The sequence below is a fragment of the Emydura macquarii genome, unplaced genomic scaffold (assembly GCF_026122565.2).
Source record: "Emydura macquarii macquarii isolate MOO-44397 ecotype Brisbane River unplaced genomic scaffold, CSIRO-AGI_Emac_v2 contig_1363, whole genome shotgun sequence".
NCBI lineage: Eukaryota > Metazoa > Chordata > Testudines > Chelidae > Emydura > Emydura macquarii.
In genome coordinates this window covers 11,474,434-11,493,076 of record NW_027131500.1, presented here as the reverse complement: position 1 = coordinate 11,493,076, position 18,643 = coordinate 11,474,434, and the positions used below count along the sequence as shown (strand labels likewise).

The 18,643-nt window shown below is 37.0% G+C and overlaps 1 protein-coding gene across 10 annotated transcripts in view; it reads left to right on the top strand.

Annotated features, from left to right (window-relative positions):
* PALLD (palladin, cytoskeletal associated protein) overlaps positions 1-18,643 on the top strand; it is a 290,199-nt gene that overhangs the window by 97,055 nt on the left and 174,501 nt on the right. For 9 of the 10 annotated variants that reach the window (XM_067551761.1, XM_067551759.1, XM_067551760.1 and 6 more), the window contains 4 exons: positions 11,234-11,412; positions 15,316-15,382; positions 16,191-16,296; positions 17,327-17,401. In XM_067551761.1, coding sequence (XP_067407862.1) covers positions 11,234-11,412; positions 15,316-15,382; positions 16,191-16,296; positions 17,327-17,401 — 427 coding nt within the window. Of the gene's footprint in view, positions 1-11,233; positions 11,413-15,315; positions 15,383-16,190; positions 16,297-17,326; positions 17,402-18,643 lie in introns of those variants that run through there. The other variant, XM_067551769.1, reaches the window with a different exon arrangement.

Genomic DNA, 18,643 nt, shown 5'->3' with positions numbered 1-18,643 from the left:
TCAAGGCCAGGATGCAACCACAAGTCTTAGAAAGCCTCATTTTTGTAGAACTATTAATATTATTCATATCAGTCTTAGACATACAACTTCACAGTGCCCACAAGAGTCAAAACAACTATAGTATTAATAATAAATAAATAAATTTCCTAGCCATTCATTTCTCTGGGCTTCCTAATGCATCCTGTCTACCATAGGTCTTGTTTAGATTACAAATTCTTTGAAGTAGGAATTTGTTGTACTTTTGGTTTGTGGTGGGTTGATCTTTCTTTTTTTTTTTAAAGAACGGGATGCTTTGTCAACTTTTAACAAAGAGTAAATAGTAATAAAAACATCTGTTCAAGTTCATTTTGATATGCATGATATTTTGGTGAAATATATTCATTTGTTCAAACAAAGGGGCTTGTGTCTGTGTAGGCATATACTTCTGTGGTGTTACATTGGTGTACAATTGAAGTCATGCAGCCATGAGCTAGGCTTATAGTGTTCTACAGCTGTAGAGCCTGGTTCATGACTGCATAGTTTTACACCAATGTAAGTCCATTGAAATCTTAACTCCTAATTAAATCCATGATTATTTCAGTGGAGTTACATGGGCATAAAGCTTGGACTAATACAGCTGTGAATCAGGCCCATTGGATTTTGTATTTATACATACATTCGTACATACAAAATTAATTTGTCCTCTCAGCACTCTCCCAGAAATCAAGCATATAGTACATTTAGTAGTGGGAAAACCACTTCCCAGACAACTTACTCATGTGCTGGTTCTGCTCTACCTAACTGGCAGATCTGTTTGAGATGCATTTTTTTATGTTTCTCAGAAGACAGAGCTGACTGCATTTGAATGCTATTATTTAAAAAGTAGGGAAATTTTATCTTGCCTTCCATTATAGGAGTGCTTTAACGGAGACTCGGGCAGTGAAGTGAGCTATTCTTACTGGGTTGTCTTTATTATCGACCCGGAAAATAAAGCCTGATGTGCTGATCATGTTTCTTGTAGTTGCACAAGTAATGCTGTGGCTGGCAAACTGAGAGACTGTGCAGCCAGTTCCATGTAGTGTGAATAAGATAGAGTGAATAATGAATGAAGAAGTATCTCTAGTTTAGGAATCTAACAATCATTCTTTAAAGAGAGAGTTAATCCTTTTATGTGGCAAAACAGCAAATAAATCACGTGCTGCTGATGGAACAACCCAGACGGACAGAGAAGGGGGCTGCTTGACATACTGACAAATGAATTAGTGAAACAATTTGAGATGTAGATAATGTCTACCACACTTTGAATTCAGGGTAAGATGTTCCAGCCCTCAGGAGGAAGTTGTACAAAAACATTCAGTTTAATTACCTGTCAAAAGGAAAAAAATTACTGCTCAGTTTCTGGAAGTGCACATACTTGAAACTACAGGGGGGTTCCACATGCAATAACTTTAGTTAGTTGAAAATGCTGTATGTGGCAGCTGCCCCTGTTTTCCGTATGTCAGAAGTTGGTACTACAACCACCTGTTTACAGTTCTGTAATAATCATTACATAGAAACATAAACACCCGGTGTGGAAGAGTGAAGGAATAGTTCAATAAAATACACCATATTCATTCTTTCTTGTATGTAATCCCAGTTTAAACAATGAGTAATATAACTACCTACGATAACTTTAGCACCTCAGCCCACTTTTTACTGCAGTTTTTCATTCTCAACATTTATAAACCATTCTTTTCGTTACGCTTTTATGACTTGAAAATGGCCAGCACAACTATTAACATTAGTAGAGGCAACTATGAAACATGATTTTATTTCTATTGCAATAGTGGCCAAAATGTGCTAGGCACTTGTCAAAAAGAAGGAGAGACCTGCGCCAAAGACCACGCAGTCTACAAAGACAGATGTAGGGTGGTAAAAGGGACAGAGCAGACTGCACAAATAAAGTGATCAAGGTAATGATAGACCTCTTATTAGCTATACTTCTTGCTTTTTTAAAACTTAAACATTATATTTCACTCCATTCAATCACTTATCTTCTGCCCATAGCAGGTAGACACAACATCAAATATTCTGCAGTCTAGTTCAAAGTTGTACCCAGAGAAATAACACATAACGGTTAATGGTCTTTTTCCTTATGTATTCCAAGCTTATTTTTTACTAACCAGTCGTCATGAACCATGTTCAGAACTGCATGTTCAGAACTGCGTGAGGTCTAAAGAAGTCTGCAACTTTTTGCTGTGACTGAGTGATACTTGGGAGTATACCTAGTTTTCAATAATTGTTTCCTTGAGGCCAAAATGGGTGAAACAATATTGCTTTGTGGGTATATGTATGGATCATGCCTTTTTTCCTCCCATATAAATAATTGATGCACTTACAGAAGTTCTTGGTGGGTGGCTGGGTGGGTGTGTATTTTGGGAGAGAAAGGGATCCAGTTGTTCCAACTGGATTATTTCTTAAATAAAGATTCTTTTCCAGTATTAGGAGAATGTTATGAGAAAATGGAGGGGGGGGGGGGATGGTTTTATGGCCATGAGATATAATTGCAGCCCATTACTGTTAAGTTTTCTTAATTGTTCCATTTTAATCCCTTTTCAGTCATTTGCAACTTCATGAAACTTTCAGCTTTTGGGCTGTGGTAATTTGTTTTGGGTTTTTTATTATTTTTAAGTTTCAAAAAAGTAAGTTCACCTGCTTTTGTAGAGGAGGAAAGATAGAAAAATATTTCTAAAAATTTTGACCTTTTAAACAGCTTCACAGCTTGAAGTTCTGAAAGTTTTAAATCCTCACTGGGTCTGTGACAGGTGTGCCTGGCCTTTGCAACTGCCTACAGGAGTCCCCATGGTCCTACTACAGCCTGCCCCAGGAAGTAGCGATGTGGGAGGAACTGAGTAGTGAAGATGAGTCCTCCAGGCCTGCCTAAAGAGGTCTCACCACAGCAACCTGGTCCTCCGAGGGCTAGATGGGCTAGCAACAGTCAAACAGGGCCCTGCTGGCCCAGATAAAAGGATCTGGAGGGGCTAACAATGCAGTTCTTGCCTGGGACCAGACAAGTGGACAAGGTGCTCCTCTCTGGCTAAAGGAGCCCACCGATCAGACCGATTCATAAGTAGTTTGGGAGTGCAGAGATAGAAGGACCTGAGGATGTTGACCATGAGGTAGGGCTGAAGAAAAAAGAGCCCAGTAGGAAGAGGCCCAGAGAAACAGCAGCAGAAGAATGAAGTTGAGCAGCACATGGCTGCTGTTATTGAGTCTCGGAGTTGGAACCAAGAGCAGTGGGTAGGCCAGGGTTCCCCCCACCAGCCATCGTTAAAGTGGTGTAAGCCCCAAAAGGGGACAGAGCTTAGTTGGGAGCCTGATAAAAGGGCTGAGTTTAAAAGGCTCAGAGCCAGGGCTGAAGACCTTAGCAAGGACAGAGCCTGTTTATTTGCTGGACTCCTGAATACTCCAAAAGAGTTCATTAGGGCTTTGGGACTTGGCTGAGAGGGCCAAGCCACTGAAGACGAATTGAAATCAGCTGGGAGCCTGCAGAAAGCTTGAGGTGAGAAAATGACTCTGGTATCACACCCAGACACTCTGAGATGCTCAACAGGTGAATGCCCCTTTACAGAATCACTAAGGGTCTGTCTACACTGCAGCTGGGAGTGAGCCTCCTAGCTTGGGTTGTCAGACTCTCACTAGCAGGACTTGAGATAGCATGCTAAAAATAGCTGTGTGGATGTTGCGGCTCAGGAAGAAACTTGGGTTGTCAAGCCCACTCAGTCCCCTGCATCTGAGCTCTGGTGGCTAGCCTAAGTCTTTGCTGGGCCGCAACATCCATGCTATTTTTAGCATGCCAGCTCAAGTCCTGCTAGTGCAAGTCTTGCTCCCAGCTGCTGTATACACATACCCTGCATCACCTGGTAATGTTCCTATTCCCTGTTCTTATCCCTGTCCAAACCCACAAAGAGCTCTGAAGATGCCCACGCAAACACTTCTCTTATAAATATTCAGGTAAATATATATTAATGTATGAACACACATTTGCATGAGAATTTGACACTTTCTCTTCCCAAAGTCCAGTCTTGTGAACAAAACTTCACTCAGTGATTTTATGTAAATAAAAGGGGTTACAAATACTGAAAAACAGAACTTGCTTTGTAATTTTAATTAATATTTGCAAATATTACTTATTTAAAATATTTACTCAATCCTACTTGTGAGTTATGTTATGCTTATAAAAGTGAAGGATTTAGACTGCTGACTTGAACCAAATACAGAGCAGAAAACACTGTACAAGGCTCCCCATGCAGCTCTTCCAAATGTATGCTTTAATCCACATCTACAATTCTTCAGTACAGGAGCAGACCATGCCGATTGGGATAATTTTTAGTAAACTGTGTAGTAGTTTTGAGATATGGACAAATAAAAGCAGGAGCAGACAGTTATCTTGTGACATAAGGTAGGGTTTAAACTTTTGGTCTTTAGAGGTGAAAGACTCTTATCCACCGTGCCATCCAGCACTCCCTTCTCTCTTACTTGGAAGGTTTATGCTTTAGGTGATCTGAGATAAAGCTCCTGCATAGTCTACTCTTAGGCCACTCTTCAGTCTAAGAAATTGAATAGTCTTCCAAGCAGAGGATTGGACTGAAGGAAAGAATCCTCACTCTTACTTTTACTTTTTCTCAGTGTGAGGAGACCAGACTCTTTTCTCTGCCAGTGAGAAAAGGATGCTCTTCTCACCCCGCTCTTTCCTTCTCTCTCCCCCTGGCCCCCCGCCCATTCTTACTGAAAGAATAACAACTGCAGCCTCCTGTTCTGCATGATGACTATTAAAACTGGCTTACTTAAAGTATGATACCTTAAACATTTGCCACTGTGCTGTGGAAAGATCAGCTTTCACAATGAGTCATGTCTTTGTTATCTCTAATCTTCTCATGTTATAAATGCACCCATGAGACCTGGAGCCAGATTCGCCAAAGAGAAAATTGGCAGATTTTTCACTTTTAAAGCATATGCCCTCCTGTTAAACTCTTCAAGTAAGCAAATATATATTTTAATAATGGTAAAGGTCTAGAAAAACACAAACAGTCAAGGTTATCTGAAAATATTAATGCCCTCCAAAGGGAACTGGTCAGCAGGGAACATTACCTTGAGCTCTTGCAACAGACATCAGTCCCTGCATGACAGTAATATTTCTCAATAACCTTGACTCTGCATCCCAATCATTCTTTATTTACCAAAGGCCATTTTTCTATATGAAAAATAATCTGATCTAATGTTAATTTCTTTTTGGTATTAGCATATGGGAATGCAATTAACTTGTTACAGTTTGAAAAGGAAAACCTATTTTCTCATTCTGTCTTCCATCAATTTGGGCCATAATGAACTGAATTCACAGATACCCTATCACTCAGTGAGATCACACATTTCTCCTAGATTTTTATTTTATGTGCACGTGGACAAATGCACAAACCACCTGGTATATGATTCATTGCGTCTTGGAATGCCCGTTTACATATGAAATTTTACTAAAATAGAATGATCTCCGTTTATCAGAGACTTCTAATACTGGCTCTTATCTATATGGTAGGTTTCTATAAATATACAGAGTCAAACTTTGCTCTGTTATAAAACCAATGCAAAAAGATACTAGTTAATTCCACTTTTGTTTTTAGTCAATTACACACCTCAAATGACCACATCACAATCACCACAATGATACAGGGTTAAGTTTGTAAACCACATAGAGAAACGCTTAAATCCAAACAAAAGTTTATCCATTGCATTATTTTTAGTTTCATTAAATTTGAATGATGATGTTCTGGGCCATATCTGTTGCTGTGTCTCTAACTTTAACTTAATGGGGTAGATTTCAGATAGGCATAGTTCCAAATGTTTTTTCTGAAAAGGTTTGGATTAGTCATATGTTTCAGTGCTTTGATTCAGGCCTGTGTCTCTCAGAATAATATTTTATAATTATAACTAGAAGTTGAAACAGTTTAGAAAATCTTTAAGAAAGATGAGGTGGGCACATGAATGAATGAATGTTTTAGGGCAGTAGTGAATTTGAAATTCAGGGCTACCATTTTGTGACATGCATTCTGATGCATTATAGAGGTATAAATGATTAGTAACTCAGTTGAAGCCAGTGGAATTTCATGATCTAAGATGAGCTAAGTGGAAACAAAGATAAGTATATTTTAAAAGCTCTCTTAATCTAAGTAAAACATTTTTTGGGAAACAAATTTCTTTGCCAGTTTTAACCTTAACGTACAATATGTTTAACATTGGGTTTGACTAGTAAGCTAAAGAAGGTGAAATTTTGACCATCTGTCCTTAACTCCCTTACCAACTCCCCTGATTTCATTTCTTGTCATGTTTGGTGTTTTTCTGATAGCTACAGCTCCTGCAATCATGCTATATGATCTCTGTTGGGGTTTGTTTGTTTAAAGGAAGCTTGTATGTGTCAAGCTTAAGGAGAAAAGTCTAGAAATATGAATCCTGAAAGACTCAAACTAGAGGCAAATAAAGCCCCAATTTTAATATCTTAATTCTTGGGTGCTTTAAGTCAATCCCGCAATCTTTAGGGTAGACACATGATTTTTGAATGTTCAAGGTTGGCAAAACTGTTCATGTATGATACCTATCTATTATAGTGCATTTAGTGTATAGTACTCTACAAGGCTATGAACATACATATACATGTCTCTGCAACGCCCGGACAGAATGAAATGAGCTAAAGACAATCTCAGCTACAACTTCAAATGCCTTGTCTGGAGTGATCAATGCCTAAAACCATTTTAGCAGTTCTTTTCCTTAGGTTTACAGTATCTCTTCAGTGTGTTTATCAACTTCAAGGGAACAGTTAGTCTTCTTGTGCAAATAACTAATTGTTATTGTTCAAAAACAAAGCTAGCACAAAAAGACTGTTATAGGATGAGCATATTTCCCTATGCTGAATATAGGACATCTGGTAAAATTACTTGTGGGGTGGGGTGCCAGAGCTGGCCAGGGGACAGACATGGAGGGGGGCGTGATACACACAAACACAAACAAACTAGTGCCTAAAGTTAGCTCCTTTAGGGTGTAGTTTTCAACAGTGCCTAAGTGATTTAGGAGTAAAAGGTCCACTGAAATTCAGTGGGTGCAATGATTGAAGTAATGATACTCAGGCTTGTCAAACTTGCGTCTTCTTGATTTAGTCAGATTGTGGAAAATTTAAATCTTTGTTAGCCTTTATGATTGTGAAGAAAACTGAATCAAGTGTACTTGATACGTTGTCTTTCCGAATCTGCAAATATACTTAAGCAATAATTCAGAGTGGATAAACTCCCCGGAATCCTATTAATCTCCTTGCAGTATCAACTCTGACCAGTGATGATGCTTCAGTGTCACTTTAACTATTTAATTGCTATCATTTTCACAAAGAAAGAGGAGTGAAACACAGAGTGGGTGGCAATTGGGAATTGTTGCACAGAAGGAAATAGAGAGGGATGTGCAGAGCAGATACACAAAGACAGGGAGGAAAAACAGAAAAAGGAGGATGAGGAAAAAAGAGAGAGGACAGAATATTTTCTGATTGAGTGCTATTGAATATGACAATTAGGTAACTAACTTTGTTTTTTACTGTATAAAATATTTTGTCTACCTTTTGAACATTGTGCAAACCACCTATTGATATCAATAGGAAATTTGAAGTTCTCTGGAAGGAGCAGGGGCCATGCATCTTTGTACATAATTGGCTTGGTCTAAAGAAAAGAGCATAGGGTGAGAGTTAGAACATCTGTGTTCTAACCCTAAACTGCCACAGACTCGCTGTATTATCTTAGGCAAACCATTTCACCCCTCTGTCTCTGTACTCCCCTCTCCCCAACACACACACACACACACACACACACACACACACACACTATATATACATGTGAGATAATATATACCTACAATAGAGAGGTGGTGTGGGAACTAATTAATTGTTTGCACAGTGCTTTGAATCCAGAAAGTACAAAGTTTTGTTACACCCTGAGATCCAATGAGAAATTCTCCTTCTCTCAGAATATCTGGACAGTGGGTGGGACCATTCTTCCATTCTACTCTTCAGGGTTTACTTTTCTGGTAGAATGCCTCGCTTAGGAGCAAAACTGCCCTTGCCTTCCATATCCACACCTGAGTCGTAATCACACACCCCCCCCTCCCCCCCACCCCCGGGTAAATAGCATGGAATGGACTGTAAAGGGGGAAAAGCTGCGCTAGCAAGTGCAAACTCACAAACTAATTTTCCCATAAGTTTCATGTGGATGTTCTTCTCTGACCAGCCATAATTCCAGTGCTTAAAAAAGAAATGATACCAGAAGGCCCCCTTTGCCTTTCCTCCTTTAGTCTTTAGGGCCATTTGAGCGTGAATTCCTCTTCTCTCAACCTTTCCACACTAAACAGCAGTAAGGATGACAAAGCTCATAGAGCAGAAGTGTCTTCTATTGATGCTCATTCTGCTCCATGGAATATCCTATGCTATATAAAAGCTAGTTTGCTTTAAACGTAAATTCCATCTCTAATTGCATGCAGGTCTTAACATTTCATCCAATTTTATAAGCTGCAAAACATCTTTTTCATACTTCTAGAGGGCTAATGGATCCATTACACTAGTGCTGCTTCATGTGAGCTATACTGGCACCTAACAAGTTCACTGCAAGAAAAACAAACATTTTAGTGAGGCATTCATTCAGCAGACTTAATCTTCACTTCTTCCTTGAGGAATTCACAGTCACCTTGAATTTCCTGTAAGCAAACTGATAGTTGAAAATGTAATCAAGTAAACATTCATAGCTAATGTAACCAAAGTCTCCAACATTGTCTCTGTATTTCATAAAACAGCAATAATCTAGGTTGCAACTGCAATCAGAAATGGGGGAATGAATTGTTCTTGATACAGTGATGAGTGCAGTCAAAGATCAGGCTTGTTTTCTGTTCATCAAGCATCACAATAAAGATGGTTGAGGTAATTTTATATGGAATTGCATAGTAGTATGTTTTGATCTTCTGGTTTCAGCTACTGAAATGAGGCAGTGTCTGATGTGGCCAGTTGGGATTCATATTCTTCTTTCTAAGGGTCGTTGATGGTGACTCCCAACCTCAACAAGAAGTCACAGGATACATAAAGATTTACTTGTAATAACTCTCATTGAGGTCACTAGTTGCTAGTCACATAAATCTCTCACACATCAGGGGAAGAAAATAAAACTGACCCTCCTAAGAAAATAACTTAGTTTAAACCTCACCAGATAAATCTCACCAGTACAAACTATATTACCAGACATTTTTATGACCATACAAATCATAGTACCATAAATATTTGGGGTAGAAGGAACTTTGGGGATAATAGAGACTTATTAGAAGTTTAAACTTGCACAAATCTAAAACTGAACCCAATCTGAGAAAGTAATTAGGCTGTGAATGGAGTCTTTGTCTTGAAAGATGTTTCTGGAAAGAAGAAAAGGAAGTGGAAAGAGGAATAGGATGGCTAATTAGGTTTCTGATTCCCCATTTTATAGGGTTTTCGCTACAGTTATCACTCCAGAAATTCTGGGTCAGCCTTTCCTTCATCTATATTACCAAACTCATAGCCTATAGAAAAGTGACCAAAGTCTAGGACTCTGGAAGTCTAAATGGTAGATGTAGTAGTTGAAGTTCCTCACATAGAATAGAGGGGTTGGGGGTGGGAAGAGAAATGTTAATACTGGCAGCAGAAATGACAGGATAAATTTGTCCCCAAACCAAATAATTATAATAGGCTAAATGGGGCTACTGAGTAAACAAAAGGAAGTTTATTTTTCCTTGCTGAAGCAATACAGTCTCTGTGTGTAGAGCTCTGGGCACAATAGGACACACAAAAGGAGCTTGTTAGTCTTCAGTTACAGAAGAGAATGGTATAGGATTTTAGTTCCATTATCAACATTTCCTAGCCTTGAGGAATATCTTGTCTATTCTTCAGCTGCACAGGGTACTTGTGTGCACAGTTCTCATTAGTGTTAATGGGAGTTACCTCATGTGTAAAGCTATTAGACACTGAGTGGAGAAGACGCCATTTTTACTCTGTGTAAAATAAAAATGAACCTAGTCATTCAGATTTAATATTTTTAGAGGCAAATTGTCCAAATATCTTCTTCTTTTGCTAATCATAGATGAAAAGGAAACAAAACTCATTCCAGCCAAATGGATAGAATAAAATTACATAGGAACAGGCCAGACCATTTGTAAAGGCTTCTGAATGACCTTTATTACTTGACATTTCTAGCACTGCATGAAGCATTACAAACTGTTCTTAAATAGGAATGGAAAGATACTCTCACCCTGGATTGCATATTTTTTATTTTTATTTTATTTTATTTTATTTTATTTTATTTTATTTTTAGTTTAGGAAAAGCAACATACACAGTTTCTAATGTTTTTGTTTCAGGACAAGATGCCAACAGAGTGAAATGTTTCAAATTGAAGCATTTAGTGGAAGATTAGAATTGCAGAAAATCACTAAGTGGTTAAGAACTAAGGAAACAATCTCATCAAAGGAATTTTGAACCTTTTGTTGGTCTGAAGTAGCAAATTCCCTACATGTTTCTCTTTTTAATTAAAGTAAATCAGGCTTTCTATTCATTTGCATAGTTGTATAATAAAAAAAAAATCTATTCATAAGGGTGAAGATTGGGAGGGAGAGAGTGCACACACTGGTATTGATAAACAAATCATTTTTGGAGCCTGTCACACCAGACTTCAGTGTGTTTGGGAAAGGAATAGAGCTAACTGTCATGAGTGAATTGTACCATTTGTATCAGAATTGGAATCTCTAAGGTCATATGCTAATAGGAACCTTAAAAACATTAATGATCTGGAAGGCATAAGACATGGCTTTGCTATGCTGCGTGCAAATTTAAGAACAAAAATCAACTATTCTAGATGTAGGATCTTTAACAAACACAAAGGAGTTTGCTTGCTTCCCCATGCTGCCTTAGACTCACAAAAATTATTAATAGTAATTCATAAGTACGTACATTCATTAAGCATTCTTGGGTGTCTCATTGCCAGTTTGAGATACAGCTTATGTTAGCAACTTGTATTTCTTTGTAGGTTCTATGAAATATAAAGAAAAAGCACTATGTTTTCCTATGTATATAGCTGTTTAGTGTTTGCAACAAATTTTCATACCATTTGTCAGTGATGGATGTGAATCAACACTTTGTTTCCTCTTTGTGTTCTATCCCTGTTCATCTGTGAACTGCAGATGGTTCTGTGAAGGGAAAGAGTTGCAGAATTCCCCTGATATTCAGATCCATTGTGAAAGTGGAGGTCTCCATTCACTAGTCATAGCAGAAGCCTTTGAAGACGATACGGGACGTTACACTTGTCTGGCATCAAATTCTGTTGGCTCTGATAGTACTTCAGCAGAAGTATTCATTGAAGGTAAGAAAAAGGGTAAAATGAAAAGATTTAAGCTCCTAAATCAGTTAAGCATTGCAATTCTGAACTTGGCAATACCTAAATACCTTTACAAATCTGGGCCTAAGTCTCCTTTTCAAAAGGGACTTGGGCATCGAAGAGCTAAAATCCCATTGACAGTCAGTGAGATTTAGATTACTAAGTGCCTAAATCATTTCTGAAAATGTGTTTTAGGCTCCTAAATCATATAGGTGCTGCAATACTGAGCATAGCTGGTCTTACATACCTTAAAAATCCAGGCCTTAGTAATTTTGCACACATCACATACTGAAAAAATAAATTCATAAAAATGGAGCTGACTTTAGATACTGCACATTAGGTACTGCTTATGATTTTGTTGCTTCAAGATTTTTGGCTGAAGCAAGGCCTTACGCTCAACTCAATAGCATTTCTGTCTTCAAAAATTCAGGGAATGTTCTAGATATCAGTGAGGAGAACCATACTGATTTTGGCAAAAATTGGTTGGAGAAATGGGAGACACAGCGGCACTCTGCCATCTGCTTAGCAGATCTAAGGGTTTCAGCCACCTCACTAATAATCTATAGCTCAATGAACCAGTTGATGCCACCCATTAACACCTTCTGGCGTAACAATTGTGGCATCTCAGCTCTGCCCATCCTCCCAGTATAGTTTCAAAACATTGACACCCTGAATGAAGTATATTCCAAAGAAAAATTAAATACAAATAATGGGAGGAAGAGTGGAATGGAGAGATGCTGGCATGCGAGGAGGATGGATTGTGGATGCTGGCATGGGGAGGAGAGAGGGAATGCGTGGGCAAAGGGTGGGAGGGAATGGAGAAATTTGTTATGGAGGGGAATGTGAACGGGGTTGCAAGGAGTCCCTGGAATAGAATGGGATGGGAAGGTGCCACAGACAGTGCTTGGAGGGGAGAGAAATAAAAGTAGTCTCTACCTAAAAAAGCAACAAATTGTGTGACCCTCCACTTATGATTAGTTTGATATGACAGTCATTTTGACACTGTAACCTTTTGCAGTGTCATGGTTCAAACTTAAGACTACAAACAGAATAAACTTGGGGGAATACTCACATATGTAAAGTGCCTCATTTGTTTGTGATGTTGAGGCCTTATTTCCAATTGAATGTACTAAATCAAAGAAACAAAACTTCTGATAATCACTAATGAATACACTGAGAATCTGGCCTGCATGATTTAAATATTTGCTTCCCTAAAGCTTTTAAGTGAGATTAAAATACAGGCATGCCCAGAATTGAATGCCAATAATTCTTCTCATCTTTTTTTGGATTCAAGATTACTCATAGTTCAAGTACCATATTAATCACTTGATGTTAAACTATTGTGGAAAAACATTCAAAAAGAGTTTTTAATCATGGTATATTTAAAGCAGTAGCTGAGTTAATTCTAATTTTTTCCTTTGAGCAACTATTATTCTTCCATTTTTGGCATTGTTTATTTCTTTAGGGGTTTCAGTTCATACATGCAGACTGTTAAATTTGATTTATTAATAGCTAAATATATAAAAATAGATAGATACAGCAAACACTTGGAACAAATCTGTGTGGATATCAACATATTAGAAGAATCAGTTCTTGACCAACAAAAAATCCACTTTGCATTGGTAATTAGCAACTAAAATGTGATGAATAATTTAGTGTTAGTACTATTTTTTTATTGTTCTATAAATATTATATTACAATACACAGTACTTAAATACAAAGGAAAATCTCCATCCCAATGAACATATAGTCTCCACTAGATCTGAAGTATTGACTGTGTAGAATACCATTGACTTCAATGGGATTTTGGTAAAGCTTGTTTTTTGTTTTCTTTTTTCACATTACACATATAAAGAGTGCTTTATAAATGTTAAGATGTGGTACAAATATAATACTGCATCAGATATGATAATATACCAAATGTTAAATAGAAAATAAGTAGAAAAAAGGAGAGACAACCTCTTTCTAAATATAGCAATAAATATCAGAGATCTTGCAAACAAAATTAAATAGAATTTTCACTATAATAAGTTTTAAGTTGATGCATCTCTGGTAATGTCCTTTGCATATAACTTGAGAAAAATACGCTTGCAAAAGTTTCTGTTAGGATCATGTGTTGTGTTCCTTGTGGAAACCAGGCTTCCATATAGATATACTGTTGTACATTAGTGTCCTGCTGACATCCATTCCTCAAACACTCTTCTCTCTAAAGCCACACACAAAAGACCATTTTCTCCTTCATTCATGGGTAACCAACCATGAGAAACTTTCACATAGACTCAATTTTTGTGGGTGGCAGCTATGATGATGACGTTCAAAGTAACGGTTGTCAGACAGCTACTACTTCTGCTAACTTCTCCCCAAAGTCTTTCCTTTTAAAGAACCCCAAAAGAGAATCATGCAGAATAGCCTCTCCCCACACTGTTTTGTTCGCCATTTTAGGCCTAATTTCTGATGCATTGATTTTTGGTTTATTAATTTCCGATCCTATACTTTTCATGTTTACCAGGCATAATGTCTTAACACTGTCCTAGAATTGTGTCAGTGGGCCTTTTTGTTTGTATTATTCAGTCTTTTATTTCCCTTTTGCACCTTTCCCCGTCAACATTTATTGTTATAGGTTATTGTGACATTTTATAAACTTTTATTCACTTTTCACAGCCCAGTTCACAATTAGGGTAAATTTGTAGGCCCAATTATTCCAACACACCTAGCAACTTTTAATATAGACTGAATATTTAGGTATCTGCATGATTCTTCTTTTCACCAGAAGTCCGTCCTTGTGATGAACTAATAACTAGTTGCTTATGATTATATCTAACACAAGTTTTTGACTTTAGGTGCAGAATAAGCAACAACAATTTCTCATTTTCACATGTTTTTAAGGAAGAAATCCACCACATCCCACTGTGTACATCAGGGGTGGCTAAACTTACTGACCCCCTAAGATCTCCCTTTCCATTGGGCAGAATCCTCTAGCCACACCACCCTGCTGCAGGGCAGAAGTTCTGAGCTCCCCACCCCAGTCTGGTTGGCAGAGAATGGCGGGGAGGGGCAGAGGGTGCTAAACTTGTTTTTGAGTTCATATTAATTGGTTAAGAAGAGATGAACTGGAGACAATGGAAATCCCAGATGAATTACATTAGGAAAATATCTAGCTAGCAGATTACAGTTTTCAGTCTGCACTTTTGACTCACAAAGACATTGAAAAGTCACACACATTACTTTTTTTTTTTTTTTTTAACATACCTTAGTAGCACAGCAAGTGATTCCTTCAGAGATCTTGTTTAACATGCATATTGATTTTTTTAAAGTAGCATACAGTACAGCTTCCTTAAATTTGTTCACTGCCTTCCCCTGTCCTAGAATGGGTTTTTAAAAATGCATCCTCTTAAAGAACTAATCTGACTGTGCCAAGTTCATCCTAGGTATATTTCCAAAGACTTCCATGCTGTTAAACCAGTTAGGAATGAATATGGCCATTACCTCATCTTTTAAGTAAAAATAGTGTGCATGTATGTAACTAGAGGTTTTTTGCTTAATTTGCATTAATATGAAGGAGTTAAAAATCCAGAAAAAAACAATTTGTGATTAAATTGGTAATTAACCTCCAATAATGTATATCAGCACAGTTATGACTCCCAAACTGTTTTAAGATCATAAAGACATGTCAGGAAAAAGAAAAGCTACAATATTTTCTGAAAAAAGAATTTTCAGCTCTGCATTGAAATTTTACTTATGCTACACAATGTAAATCAATTCAGTGTAATGCTTTCGGAATAATACTAAAGCAGTAGAGTATTTTCTTTTGAAATTAAGCATAGTGGAAATCAGGGAGATGGTACAACAGCACTGAATATACTTTTTACTTTTTTTTTTTTTCCCCAGGTGTCAGCTCAACAGATTCTGAGAGTGAAAGTTTAGTTTTCAAATCAAAATCTGGAGCTATGCCACAGTAAGTGTGCTCAGTAACACCAATGACATACACATTTCCTATATAACTGTATAAGAATGGTAGCAAAATTGTTCTGCTACATCTGTCCTCATTGATGTTATTCCAAAAGAAGAAGCTAACTAGTGTTAATCAGTAATCAAGTTATGTTAAAATACAATACTGGACCTTGCTACATGCAGATTTTATTGTAGGGTCAGAGCTAACCAAACAGAAAACAACTTTAGACTAATGGACATCTGTCTAATAGAAAACAAGTAGATTTATAATGTATGCAGAAAATAGCTATAGCAAAATCAACTTGGCTCTACTCACAGAACATCTAGAGAAGATGATCGTTTTAAGGAATAAAGTCAATTTAACTTGCTTGTGGAAGAAAGTGTAATTTTCCAACCTATATTAAAATCTGTATATGTCATGTATACATCTGTGACAAAGGGGTAAATTTCCCAGTAGTTTAGCTGAGCCAAATTCATATTTGGAAATACTTTGGCAATACTAGATTTGAATAAGCATTTGGGAGTGGGAGAAGGCACTCACGTAGCTGTATTTATACCATTGTTCCATTAAGCTTGTCTCTTTCACCAACAGAAGTTGGTCCAATAAAAAATATTACTTCACCCACCTTGTTTGTTTAACATCCTGGGACCCACACGGCTACAACACCACTGCAAATAAAATACAGTGTCATCCTTTTTGGTTTACCCCAAATCCTGTAAGAGTTTTGAGTTTACGTTGGTACCAGAATAACACATTCAATAACGCTATTATATGATCTGAAAAAAATGTTTGTTTTTCCCTTTTATCCCAGGGCCCAGAAGAAAACCACTTCTGTTTCCTTAACAATAGGATCTTCTACTCCAAAGGTTGGAGTCACCACAGCTGTAATTCAGCCTATCTCTGTGCCTGTTCAGCAGGTATTCAGACATCATATTGTTAAGTCAGTCAAATCTACTCTATATATATCAAAATTAAATACTGGGGGGGGGGAACCCTGCTATTTTGGGGGTGAGGGATGGTTCTTCATATTATTGGACTTGAAATCTTTAAATTGCCATTTGCAATCTGAAGTATAACTTAGTAAAAAAATGATCTTCTGAAGTTATTTACTTTATTTACCCACAGTCAGTGTATATGAACATGTGTATATATGTTCTACGTAGTGTTTTTTACACCACAGTCATAATCATAATATCTGAGCACTTGATAATGTACTGAACACTGCACAGTATGGCACATTAATATGATTTATGGTATTTCTTAGCAGTATAAAAAGAATACACATAAGAGCTCCCTATGCATATGATGTTTAATTACATAATTTTACCACAAAATGACTCTTTAATTTTTATTTTCTGTGGTTAACTTAAATCACATAGTTGTGGTTTCAGTTATACTTTGCTGTTTTGTACATCAGCTGTTGGAAATAAGTTTGCCTAAAGTGATTGTAAGTTATGAAGTATCTATGTGGTGTCTAGACAATCACATTTTCTCTCTATTAACTTATTTGAAACAAACTCTTCTCCCTCTCCTCCTCTCCTTTTGTTGCATTGGTTCAAGTCCTCCTAGTCCTTAGTTTTTTTGTTAATAAACTACTATATTATTATATGGTATGTAATAACAGGAGATGCAGAAGTACTTAGTTTTGGGAAGATATTTTAAAGATGTTCAGACATTAAATAAACACAGCTCATTAAGGTAATGACCATTGAACACAATTCTCATGGGAAGCCTAGAAACTTTTAAATCTTGCATTTTGATTGCAGAAGTACAACAGATGTGAAATAGTAAAGTCACACAACGTTTGTACCATAATAAAAACACCTTTACAGGATTGTGCACTTTGATTTGCATTTAGATCTATATTGATTATATTGTCATAGCATATTGAAACTTTACGGTAATAATACATTTAGCATTTCAAGTGATTGTCATTGTGTTTTCTAGGTCCAAAGTCCTACTTCATATCTGTACCAACTAGATGGTTCCAAGCCTATCTACTCCACACCCATTTTTACAAAGGTCTGTTTTCTCTATCGTTATATTCATTCTACATTTTACTTTCCCATCTCTAATAATGCATGACTCCTTTACTCATATTAAAGCATGTACTGTATATAGTTTTTATGGGTCCTTTTCCTTGTGGGTACCAGTGGCCACTTAAGAAAAACAGCTTTACATTGTAATAGTGTATTTTCTGTTCTTCTGCTCTGTTGAAAAGCTTTAAAGAATATGTGCATTTTTATGTATTTGTAGCATACACTGTTATAGTTGGCCATGGCTAGAAAAACTAAAAACAAAATATTCGGCAACACATGCTAATGAGAGACCATTCCCATGATTGCATCCTGTATAATACTGCGTCATGTATAATATTGTTATTCCAACATTGACATATTATCCATCCTGATCCTGAGGATCTTTTTTAAAAAAGAAAAACATAAATCACCTTATTTGTCACTGAGGAAACATTGGTGAAAAGTCCATTAAGGGTTGTTGAAACTCTGCAATTATTTACAGATAAATCAATATTTAACCCAACATTCACCTTAAATTATTCTTGAAGGTTCAGAACAAATATCATTGGAATAAAAAGATCAACATATCACCTATCGAGGAAGATAGCCCCCTTGAAACATGGCATTCAGCAATAAGTAACATATAGAGTCAATCCATCCTTAACATAGCATGAGTTTGCAAAAAAACCCTTTTTATACTAACTACAGGGAAAAATCACCAACTCGTAGTTTTTAGGCTATAATCCAGCAAAGCGCCTGAGTGTGTTTAGCTTTCAGTATGTGAGTAGTCAATGGGAATACGTCTGTGCTTAAATTAAGTATATGCTTAAATGCTTTGTTGGATCAGGGCTTGAAAGTGCAGTTTTTACAAACAAAATAGAGAAGCACTGAAATAGCTTTGTGCCAGACATCAACAAATGTCTCTTCTTTTGCTTCATACTTTTAATATGGATAATAGAGAACCTACTCGAAATAGTCATAATCATCCTGCTCACCCCTTTTTCAAATATGATGCCTCACCCCTGCTATAGCAGTTCTTCATCAAAGCTCTACAGATTTCTTCAAGTGCATGCAACATTTCATTATAAGCTTGTAGGCCAAAACTCTGTTCACTTGCATGTGGCTGCATAGAGACATTCAACAAACTCATTTGTATTATTTTACTCTACTTTTGATGGCTTCAGATGTTTCAGGAAAACATCTTGTAAACATCTTTCACATTCTAAATGTCAGTTTGAAAATAGTG